General features: G+C 33.6%; 1 protein-coding gene across 1 annotated transcript; it reads right to left on the bottom strand.

Moving 5' to 3' along the window:
* Window positions 1-582: 582 nt before the first annotated feature.
* LOC107921947 (putative 1-phosphatidylinositol-3-phosphate 5-kinase FAB1C) lies at window positions 583-9,158 on the bottom strand. The gene is made up of 11 exons (XM_016851744.2): window positions 7,515-9,158; window positions 6,490-7,278; window positions 6,221-6,374; window positions 5,775-6,119; window positions 4,351-5,088; window positions 3,942-4,273; window positions 3,731-3,857; window positions 3,484-3,648; window positions 1,878-3,338; window positions 1,497-1,763; window positions 583-1,312 (listed from the first exon to the last, which is right to left on the bottom strand). Exons 1-11 carry the CDS (start codon window positions 7,994-7,996, stop codon window positions 1,058-1,060), a joined length of 5,115 nt encoding a protein of 1,704 aa, XP_016707233.2. The 5' UTR covers window positions 7,997-9,158; the 3' UTR covers window positions 583-1,057.
* Window positions 9,159-12,097: the final 2,939 nt, after the last annotated feature.

Here is a 12,097-nt window from a genome sequence, read left to right as displayed (position 1 = left end):
AAAATAAAAATAAATGGACTAAATTTCAAATTTACGAAGAGTACAAAGACTTATGACATATTTTAACCTAGTATAAAAATATGAATATTTTAATTATATAAACATGAGTATTTGTTAAATAATGCTTATCTTCATTTATCCTATGTGGTCTCATATATGTAATATATACATATAATTTAAACTAAATTTTAATTAAGCATTATTCATTAACATTGATTATTACAAAATATTTTCTTATTATAAAATAAATATTAACTTTTTTTAAAAAATAAATCATTTTTCGAAAATCAAACCAGCCTTAATTTCCATTACTTTTAAATTGAGCTAATTAAAGATTTCTTCTAAAAAAGAAAAAAAGAAAAATTATTTCAGATCCGCTTTCAATTATTTTTTAGAATAATAAGATTCATTTTCAATTTTAAATTCTTTCCAACTCAAAAAAAACTGATATCAGCTGAAGACTTGGTAATGTATTAGTGGTTCAAATTGAAGTGCTTATTAAGAAATTTAAATTCTGATTTTTAAATCCTCTATAAGGGACACTAATAACAACAGTACAAGTTCTAAGACTTGAGATGCCCATTTCAGAACCTATTTTTATACGGAAAATTAAATAGCCTTTCCATCTCAACCACTGCTTACAAATTTACAACTTTGGGTACAAAAGTTTTGTTCGCATGCTGTTTCCCACAGAGTCCATAACTCCTAAGTAATTAATGTTAAGGCGGAAAATTTTTTTAAAAAAAAAAAGAGTACTTTCGCACATGCACAACAAAATATACACACACAGCCCTAAATTCTTCCCTTTCTTCAGAGGTCATTAAAAGGAGTCCTCAAAAAGAAAACAATGTCCCCCCCTCTCTCCCCATAGTCTACATTTTTTAGTTGTAGGCTTATTTACTAACCACAACCAAAATAATTTGTTGACAGAAAAACACAAGGATCGAATAGAAGAATACCCGAAGGGAGAGGGAGAGCGAGCTCGCTTCAAATTTAGCAGGCAATTACAGTTTCTTATGCCGTTATTAATGAACCAATGAATCAATGATGAAACAGGTCATGAACTCCATTGATCGGGTATGGTTAGAAAATATGTAGTCATCGCCTTTCGGAACCTTTTCTTGTACTGTTTCGGAGAAATTATTGTTGGGGATGCATTCTTCGGGCCACCTAGTATCCCTGATGCCTTAACCCATGTCTCCAAGTGCTTGTCCCAAGTATATTGTCTCATGAAATCGATAATTCCCAAAACCAGCTCTTTGCGCTCCTCATCCACCCCAACAAGTAATGAATAGTCCATTACATCGACCGACTGAAAATACACAGCAAATGTTTATTACTTAATAATCTTAAATCAGTGGAAGAACTTGCTGAAAACTGTGAATATTTTAGATACAGTGTCACATTCAAATCTTGTTATTACTCCAGCATACCAGTAAGACTTTGAAAGACTACAAACAATTTTTGACAAGTTCTCATGGGAAAAAGCAACTTACTGCCAGAAAAGATGTATCATTCCAAATAGCTCTCTCGAGGTTTCTCTTTGCCTTGCTTCCGAGAAAAATAGGCTCTGTTCGCAGCGTTTCCAACAGATTCATATCTAACAGTACTTTGTTTGTCCCTGATGTATCCGGATTGTATCGTGATCTTATGGAACCCTTAAGATCATAAACTGTTGAGATACTTCTCCTGAAAAATAGGTTCTCCATCACTATAAGATCCATTCTTGTTTCTTTGCCACCTTTCAGGTGTTTTACAGAGACCTGTCAACAAGAAAACCACAAAGAATTATAACAAGGCTCTATATATTTGACCCTCCACAACTCAACTAGATGCCCAAAAACTGTGCTTTTAAAAGGTAAAGTGTGAGGACAAACCTGATAAATGCCAAGAATTTTCGCAAGGCAAGTAGGGCTTCCTGAACTAACAGAATCTGTCAAATACTTGAAGTATTCCAGAGCAAATTCATCAAATGATTCTAACTCCGTCTTTTGGACTTGTTTTATAATGAATCTCTCATCAAATGTTTTGGCAAAATACACGTTGCTCTTTCCCCCTTGTGCGCTCCATTTCTTACAGCGGCTCAAGGAACGCAGAAAATCCACTTCACTGGGGCAACATTTTCTTCTAAGAGAATCAAATTGTTTTGCAAAATAACAAGTCACTGAAAACTTCACTTTGCCACCAGCAGCAGCAGAATCATCTCCAAAAGAAACTGTTAAATGTGGAGACCTTTTTGTATCAGCAAATGTGGAACCCACAGATGATGAGGCATCTTCAGAGCTAAAACTTCCATACCGTATATAATCCAGGTCAAGAGAGCCAAATGACTGCCAAGGCGAAAAGCTGGAAGCAGCAGAATCTTCTTTGCTCTTTTCACTAACACTCCAGCCTCCTCCAATTTCACTGGATTTACCAGTAACCCACTCATCATACTCTTTGGAACTAAGAGCATATGATATTATACTTGCAGGATCATTGTCATAAACAGCAATAACAATATCACTATGACCCCTCTGCGAAAGAAGCAGCCGAGTCCCTTCAGCCACATGAGATGCAGAGGTGATCATAGTGGGTGTGGAACTGAGTAACAAATTCAACTTTTGTGCCTCTAGTGGCAATGCATGGGAGTAAGTCCCTGTTACATTAGAAACAGGATCTCGAACCATACTTCTGTAATCTCCAGAAGCATGGAAAGATCTAAGCACTGACAAAGGACTTGAAGAGGGGTGCAATCCTTTTTTAATTCTTTCTTGGAATCTCAATGCAGAATCAAAAGAGTGAAGCCTCCTTGGAGATGCTACATTCCTCAAACGAAGATCGCTGATTTTATTCATTTGCCTGATCAAACCAGTTGGGAGCTCATCTTCTTGAAATGCTTCTGTGGTTTGAACTTTCAAGGTAAGTAGATCAGTACCTGTCCAAGCAGAATCTATTCGTTCAGATAAAGCAGATGCAGGAGACGTGATGTTTCCATCTGACTGCACATCCTCATCTATCTTATTATACAACACCAAGTCAGATTCTTTTGGCACAACAGATTCCAAGTTTGATAGAATATTGTTATTCTCTGACTGTATGTCATTCTTAGGAGGCACCTGTGAATCTGGGGATCTGTAGACATTTTGCTCGCAAACACCAAGTTTACCATCATTGGAATGATCTGCTTTAACTTTGACAGCAGAACCTTTCTTAATATGGGACTCCAATGAATGAAGTTGCTGATCCCAAACATACAAACTAATTAGAAGTGAACGCCTTAAGCGATTCAGCTCTAGGATGTCTACAGCTGTTGGACCCAGTTGTGAAGATTCCATAACAACTGGTTGTAGCAAACCCTAAACCAGAAAAAAGAGGTCAACAAATGGTAAAATTCACCTTTCAACAGCACTGACCAAAGATAAAATACATAAAAAATATCAAATACATGCTACCAAGTAATATTCAGGGTCACATGGGTAACTAGTATGTGGTTGTTCTTACATTGTAATCATCTCTCTCCTTTTGAATCTGTTCTCTCAATTCCACGACGTGATCTGATAAATCACTAGCATTTGATGATTGACAGCCGGCAGAATTACTCTTCTGTTCAATGCTGTCGAGTACATCAGATACCTCCACATATGACATTTCCATTTTGACAATTAGCTACAGGAGAAAGAATAGTCAGTCATTTCATAATCAGCTGATTCCAAAGGTATAAGAACAAGAGGGAAAATACATAACAAACCTCGGCTGCCTCTTTTCTAGTCCATTCCTGCTGAATGTTTCCACTAAATTCAAGTGTTGAAGGGGGCAAATGTACCGATAGAATATCGATTGGAGAATAGCGGAAGAATGCAACCATGTTGCCAAATCTAGGAAAAGATACTCCTCATAACTACCAACATCATACTTAACAGTAAAAAATGGTTAAATATTCAAGGTTTTTCAAAATTTACCCATAGAACCTAAGGCAGTCCCTCTGCAATGAATGACCACATGTTGCAACACGATTAGCAGTCGCATGATTTGAAAAACTAAGCTCCAAAAACTTTCCAAAAGAAAGTCCCCATGCAGCATCAGACATAACTACTCTATGAGTTGCTGGAGGAACCCCATTTATATGAACGCACTTTAGGCACCGGTGCCACATCCATATCTTCCCATCTCGTTCACCAGGCAACTTAAGAGAGGAAAGACGTCTTACATTGATTGTGAGATTTCCTTGTTGGTGGGTATAACATATTACATGGGCTTCAGCTGGTTCATTACATGACCTGCAACATGATGCCTGCAAAGAACAATTAAATTAAATAAGTGAAACATAGAACCAGTAATTTCGGATGAAGCAAAATCGGAATGACTTACTTGATCAAACAGATCATCATGAAGATATCTTCCCAGTGGTTTATCAAAAGAACCATAAAACTTTATTCGCAAGAGCCTCGCACGTTCACATACAGTTCCTTTCAGCACACACCGGCTAGAAAATGAAACCAATATACTCTGGTGTGTATCAGTGGCTGAAAAGTATTCACTGGAATTCTCATCTTCATCAATCTTTTCAGGTTTTACCAATTCATGAATCTCACCAAGACGAGTCTCCTCTTCTGTCATGGTTTCTTGCAATTCAGATCGTGGAAAATCTCTAATATCAGGCAACATACTGGACAGCTTTGAATCCTTGAAATCTTCCGAAGAATACGTGTCCAAACACGCAATAGGTGACCAATCATCATTGTATACATCAAGAATAGAACCACCAGAAGAAGGAAAAAGATGACTTTGATCGCACTGCTCAGACAATGATCCCATTCCTCCTTGCGCTGGATCAAGACAAGGAGATATATCATTCTGAGCAGAAGCATTGACTATTGCATCGAAACTGGATGGAGGATAGGAATTAGGAACAACTGAAACAGTACTGTCAGCCTGAATTTTCTCTGGCATGGAAATCGAATGCTTTACTTTCATCTTAGGCAGAGTAGCACCTTCATCAGCAAGGAAGGAAGTCTCAAGAGATAAGTGATAGGCAGCAAAAATAGCATACTGGACAACATGTTTAACCTTCTTTAGTTCTTCACGACATCTGCCCCTCAGCAGTACCTATAAAGAGAAACAAGGCAAGAAGATCACGTATATTTCATTAAAATACAGATCAATGAATACATTACATTCTCATAAGAAATTTTAACATTTATCTTATCATACAAGAAAACGTCTATATATTTGCTTGCTCCATGCTATTTCACCATTCACATAAACAAACCAATTACAACCGTCAACAGCCAATACTGATCAGAGGAAAAGTAACTAGATTACTTACAATCTTTCTACACTACTTTCCTCTTACAATTTCAGCACTGAATATATAACAAGAAGAGTTATAGTGAAATGTGGCACAAAAACCCAAGTATAAATATCACCCAATTACACGCATGCTCATAAATGGAGGGAAAAGTATAAAATCAATCATTAGAAGAAAGAAAAAAATGGGCCATCGGACCAATACTATTGTTGCCATAGAAAGGGAACAGAATCTAAAATGAAGAAAGTTGGAAAGGCAACAACTAGAAATGCTTGTGCCACATAGAGAAGCAAAAGAAAAACTAATCAAAACAATGGAAATGCAGTGGAGTTTTAGGACTGGAAGGAACTAAAGCATCAAAATGATCATAACTTAAACATGTAGACACCCTATCAAACCTACAGAAGAATATGGAAGCTTGGTTCAAAAACCACAATTCAGATGACATAACAAATGAATCACATGCATAAAAAGAAAAAATTACCGTGCAACATAAACGCCTCGGACAACCTTCAAAGAACATCAGTGTTTTTGATGGTTTCTTGTTAAACTGATTGGCCATCTCATGTTCTTCAGATACTTTCTCCAACCGGAACAGTTCACAGTGCCCCAATCGTGTAGTATATAAATCATCAATAGATGGACAAACAAGAGCTCCAGTGCACCTTGCTATACGCTCAAGTAATGGCCTTTTCACATTGAGCACTAACGAAATTTCCTTAGTAAGTAGATACTCTTGGGCATATGAAGACGCACTCTTTTCTACCAGCAGAACATTGGGCCGTAGGGCCTCGATCTTTGCAATGATCATCTTGAGGTGATCATTTTCCTGTCCAAATGCAAACATTCAGAACACATATATGCAATTGCTTTGATCACGTAAAAAACTTCTACTGACTGGCATAAAGAGGATAAAATTTTTTAATGAACCTGTTGAAGTAATGTACTAAAAGAAGCCAGCTGGTTTGGAACTTTTAGAAATTCAAGGGCTCCTCCTAAAAGAAGTAATCTAGGATTTTTGTATTGTGAGGTCATACGCTTGTGCTTTACATTTTTCGTACAGACCACTCCCTTGACAAGGGTGCTGCAAGAATGATGGAATTCACAAGTTAAGAACCCATATAATAAGAGACAAAAAGAGACAAACAATAGAACATTTGAACTATTGAATAACGGAAGAAAGTTAAAGCAGCCCCCACCTCTCACTGGGTGTTCCTGATGCTATACACTTGACCTTCACATAATCCCCAGGATCCATACTGCCTCCTCTGCTAGTATCTGGTTTCACAAAATTCGCAGCTTGCCATGCTACTGCTGTCACAATGTCAAGCCATCCTCCGGCATTATCCTCAACTTCGATACCTTCACCCAGTAAAAGTTGTGACACAAGAGCCCTAAAGTGTCCCTGTATTACAGCTCTAATAGGTTCTTTGTTTCCCTCTTGTTTCTCCTTTGCTGGGAACATACTTGAAAAGCTACTACTTGATGAGAACATTGCACCAGAATCCCCAACATCATCATCTTCATCATCATATGTAAAGAAGTTGCTCTCTGCCTCATCATTCTCATCCTCGGCAGGTGGCGGATACCATATTAGGCCATTGTTCTCAAAATCTAATGGCTTTTGCAACTTTGAAGATTGATTACCCACAACAGACGCATCATCTGAGTAATCATCAGTATTCTCTTGTTCCATCACTGTCTCTGGTGGCTTTCTTAAAACAGCCATGTTTTCTTGACCAAAGGGACCAACACATTGGGCCATTGGGCTCCCTTCTTGCCTCTGCTGTACAGAATGCCCATCTCTATAAGGAGTAAAACTGTTCCTAGAGGGGCTAACTGAAGGACTTGATCCCACAGATTTACAACTATTAAACTCATGTCTAGCACTAATACTACAAGAATCTATATCCGAAACATCTTGACTGTATTCAGCTGAAGGGCTATAAAACTGCTTACCAGTACCATCAGCATCTTCTTCATCACTCCTACACCAAAGAAACCCACAGATAAAAATACATTCATTGCCGGGGGGTTAGAAGAATAAATAACAAATTACACAAATAACAACAAATCCACTACCAGGGGGTAAATTTTATCGGATGTCCCCGAAGGGACAAAATAAGGATAACAAAAATACCTACTTTAGGAGGTTAATGAGGTGTCTCCTATATGCATAAATAATATTTTTTAGCATAATTATGTTATCTGAGCAAAAGTATACCTGCTGGCAGATTGCTGAGTAGATATGGGAGAAGGATGAGTACTAACTGAAGTCATACTCTTGCCAGCTACCACCGGCAGAGGAAACCCACAATCATGTGCCTCAAGATGTTGAGCAAGATGATCACTTCTAATGGATTCACTATTCATAGAACAAGGAGATGGTGGTTCCGGGCTCTCCCGGGGAGACTCAGAAGGATGCACCTTCTCAGAATACTTCCTTCCTCCACTTTCAGGCCTTGCATTAACCCCATCACAGCAAAATTTGCAACATTTAACACTCATCATCTTTGAAAAATCATTACTTTTTGCATTATCTGATTGATATACATCATCAACAACATGGGATTCATATCTTTCAACACATTTAGAACATAACCAGCGACCACAGCTTTGGCACGGATATCTATGAGAGAATTCATCAGCAAACTTCGTATAACATTCAGAGCAACACATTTTTTGGCAAACACCGTTTTTTAGCATCAGAAATTCTTCACCAGTGAAACCGGAAAGATCACTAGCTCCCAATGAAATCCAAGACCTAGCTTTTTCTATTAGATCTAATAGTGAACTATCAGGTACTCCCAGAAGAATCCCAAACAACCCACACACAGTAAGAAACTACGCTCTTTCTTCTAGTCCTTCTTCTTCTAAAAATCAGTATTTAAGAAAAAAAATAATCAGCAGTTTAATATGGAAATATTAAAAATATAAGAAAACCCACAATAAAAATGGTGAGTTTTAATTACTTTTCAGGGTAAGTATTTTTTATGAGCTTAAAATTGATTTATTTTGACCCCTTCAATTTTTCTTTTCTTTTCTCAAAGGTGTCAATTTAAGAAAATGGAATAAAAATACTCCAAGGAATCCCAAAATGTTTCCAAGGAAGAAACTTAAATCGATCTTCCCCACAACTTTTCTTTTTCACTACATCACAAATCACAGAATAACAATATTTACACATAAAAAAATCACAACAACCCAACAAATTTCACAACACGAATAACTACAACATAAACCCTAAAATTCAAAAATCCCGCAGAAATTTGACCCGAAATGAAAAAAAAAACGAAAGTTCGGAGCTTAACCAATCCCAGATTTATGCATCCATAGATCAAGTCAAGCACCAAAATCACAGTGACTTATGATGGGTTTTAGTTTTTCAGAACAAACATAAAGAGAACTAAAGTTCAAACACTAGAAGATGAAATTTAGCAGTAAAACAGGGCAAGGAAAGGGAAAAAAAAAAGAAGAAAGAAAGCTTAGTGATTGAAAGAGAAATTAAAAGTAAAAGAGAAGAGAGAAGATTAGGAGGCAAAATAGGATGAAAAAGGAGGAAAAGAAGAAGTGCAGAGAAGGTTCCCTTTTCTTATTATTTCCTTTTCTTCCTCAACTATACTCTTCCTTTCCCTTTTCTTATTATTTTCCTTCTCCCTTTTCTTTTCCTTATTATTATTTTATCACCTTTTCTCTCCTCTTTCATTTCCCCCCCTTCCTTCTACTTCCCCCCTCGCTCTCTCTCTACACTAAAATAATATTTCTCTTTCCTTTTTTTAATTCTTTCCTGGTTTGTTTTAACTAGGGTTTTGTTGAGAGATCAATCTGATTGGGTCATCGATGATCATTCTATTTTTTTTTATTCTTTTTGGTACCAATTTTTTATTTTTATTTTTCCTTATACCCTTATCTTTATTTTAATATATTATAATTAATAACATAACGAACTATTTAAATATAAACATATTTTTATACAAATTGTTTTTTTTTAAAACTACAAACTGTTATCGACATGAAAATAAATTTTAGTTCTTTTTTTATTTACGCTATTAGAATATTGTTAACATAAATACACTTAAAAGCCATGCGTTTTATCACATCCAACTTCTTCATCGATTTTTTCATTTAAATTAAAATATTAGCAACGCTTTTCATAATATCATTTAGGTTGTTAGTAGTCGCTGTATTTGTATAAAATTTAAGATTTTTATATTTAAAGTTTTTAATCTAATCATCATCGTCATTAATAATTTTTGTCGAAAATTTTTAATTTAACTTTTTTTTTGTTAATCATATATCACATAGCTTAATTAAACTTCCAAGACAATAAAGTTTGACAGAAATACTTACGATTAGATTTATAAATAAAAAAATAGAACTTAATTTTTAAAAATAAAGATTAAATCTCAAATTTTATCAAAGTATAGGAAATAATTACCTATTTTAATTTATTATATAATAAAAATCACTTGTACAAAAAAAATTTATTTGTCATAAAAAAAGAAAATCAAAATAATCTAAATTAGGGAGTCGAATTCAACTTTAACATAGCATTTAATGAATTAAATTGAATGCAGGAAAAAAATATTATGACATAATAAATAAGGATGTGATTAAATATTTAATTACGGGTGGCTGTTAATGAACGGAAAGACATGGTTTCATGATTCAACTTATTTTGAATAATTCATTTTAAAATCGATTCAATTCTTATGTTTAAATTTAATTTTTAATTTAACAGATCTCTATATACAGGTAGTGTAGTAAGGCATGTCTCATGACCAAATTTTACAGGTTAGGTGGGTTTGGTAGAGCTTTATTTGTGCATATTTGTGTGCTTCCTCCGTCTCAGCTTTTATTTTTATTTTTTTTAAATGTTTAAAATTACTCATTGTCTCTCTCTAACTCATAAATAGAAAGATAATGTGCTTCAACTAGGGATGAGTATTCGATCGAGTCGAGTCGAAAAATTTGGAGTCGAGTCGAATTAACGAATCTTATTATTTATACTCAATGTTCCGTTTACATGGACCAATTATTTTACAAGTAGACAACGTACAAGCTTTTAAATTAATTTTGAGTAAAGAAAAAAAAGGGAGTAAGGCGATTCTGAAGGGAATAAATTCCAAAACTATTATTTTGTTACACATTACCATGCTACGGTATCTTTCATAGTTTTTATATTATTACAACTCACATGTACACATACATACGATAAAATTGTCATACAAGTTAAATCTATAGATCAATCGTAGGTTTTGGAGATAAGATAAAATTGATTTGATTTAATACTAGATTTAGTGTTCAACTCATTCCAATTATTTTTCGAAAATATTTTTTATTTTTAAAGTTTTATCTCAAATTCATCTAATATTTTAAGTGGGTATTTATGAATCTTATAAAATAAGAGAAAATATTTAGTAAACTATCAATAAAATCTACAAACAGAATTAGAAAGTTGACAAGTGTCCTATACGGGTATAGTAAAATATTAAATTATTATTTTAAATTTTAAATTTTAAATTTTTTGGAGTTATTGTTTTTAATGATAAAATTTCGAAGTAAATAATTTTTAAAAATAATAATATTTGAAGTAATAAAAATCAATAAATTGAATTTTTACATAAAAATTTGAAATTATTTTGAATATAAAATATCCATTTGTTTGTCAGCCTATATTGTACCCAAATTTCTGAAATTAGAAGTTGAAATATATTCCATGGCATTGAAAATTACAGCAAGGGATGTTTTCTTCTTCTTCTTCATCATATTTATTTTTAATAATTAAGGTGTTTTTTATTTTGTACAAATTTATCAGAATATTTTGGGGTATGCCATAAATAAATGTGATAGTGGTTGTCAAATTAAGGCTACAAGGCCCCACTCACACATTTCCTTTCTTCTAGTTTTGCAGATTAAAATTGACGGAAAAGAAATCAGGGGTAAAACCAACTTTTTCCTTTCCCTTTCCTCTTTTCTTTTTTGTCTTTTCAAATTGAAAATCCTAAAATAACCTTATCAACTTAATATATTATTTCCTTCTTAAATTTAGTTTAATTGATGAATTTGGTTTTTAAGTTTTTTTTTTTTGCCAATTTGATACTTATATTTGATTTCAATATACATTTTAGTACCTAAACTATGTGCTCTAATAACTAAGAAAAATTACACTCAAAAATCAAATTAAACATTGAAGTCAAACTCAAGGATCAAACAGTATATTAACATATATAATTATATTAATTGCATACCATTAGAACCATGCCATTCTACATACAATAAAAACTAAAAAAATCGATTAAATCTAAAATTATAGATAACTTTTGATTTAATGTGTAATATAATATTAAAAAATAATTTTAACATTTGTTCACGTGAAACTTTAATTTTAATTCAATTATTTAATTGTGCATATTTAAAAAACAAACAAATAAATAAAGTTGTTTTCATGTTAGATAAATATAATTATTTGTATATAAATCCTAAAAAACTCAATTAATGACTCTAATAAATCCTCCAAAAAATAATTCTTGGCAATTTGAATGGTGAAGAATAATTTCTCATGACTCCTTGAAGAAAATCAAGAAAAAAGCTACTTCTAAAAATCATAAGAAATAAATCTTGCACAAAGAAATCTTACACTAAGAAACTAACTCGTAGAATTGAAAATTTTATTAATAAAAAAAACAATTGTTTTCTTAATGAACAATGAAGAAGTCTTTATATAGGCTAGCTAAGTACATAAAAGTAAAACTCTAAAGTATACTAAAACTCTAATTAATCTAAACAGGAAGTAGTTTTAAACTA

The sequence above is a fragment of the Gossypium hirsutum genome, chromosome D01, assembly GCF_007990345.1.
Source record: "Gossypium hirsutum isolate 1008001.06 chromosome D01, Gossypium_hirsutum_v2.1, whole genome shotgun sequence".
Taxonomy (NCBI): domain Eukaryota; kingdom Viridiplantae; phylum Streptophyta; class Magnoliopsida; order Malvales; family Malvaceae; genus Gossypium; species Gossypium hirsutum.
The sequence above is the reverse complement of the archived record's forward strand: the minus strand, read 5'-3'. Positions and strand labels throughout refer to the sequence as shown.

What these genes read in the sequence shown, in the direction of transcription:
- LOC107921947 (XM_016851744.2), bottom strand. Translation starts at nt 7,996, where the DNA reads ATGCTAAAAAACGGTGTTTGCCAAAAAATGTGTTGCTCTGAATGTTAT. An exon ending in TCAGGAACACCCAGTGAGAG is followed by an intron (nt 6,375 to 6,489) that starts GTGGGGGCTGCT and finishes TCATTCTTGCAG; the next exon opens with CACCCTTGTCAAGGGAGTGG. An exon ending in GACTGCCTTAGGTTCTATGG is followed by an intron (nt 3,858 to 3,941) that starts GTAAATTTTGAA and finishes ATCTTTTCCTAG; the next exon opens with ATTTGGCAACATGGTTGCAT.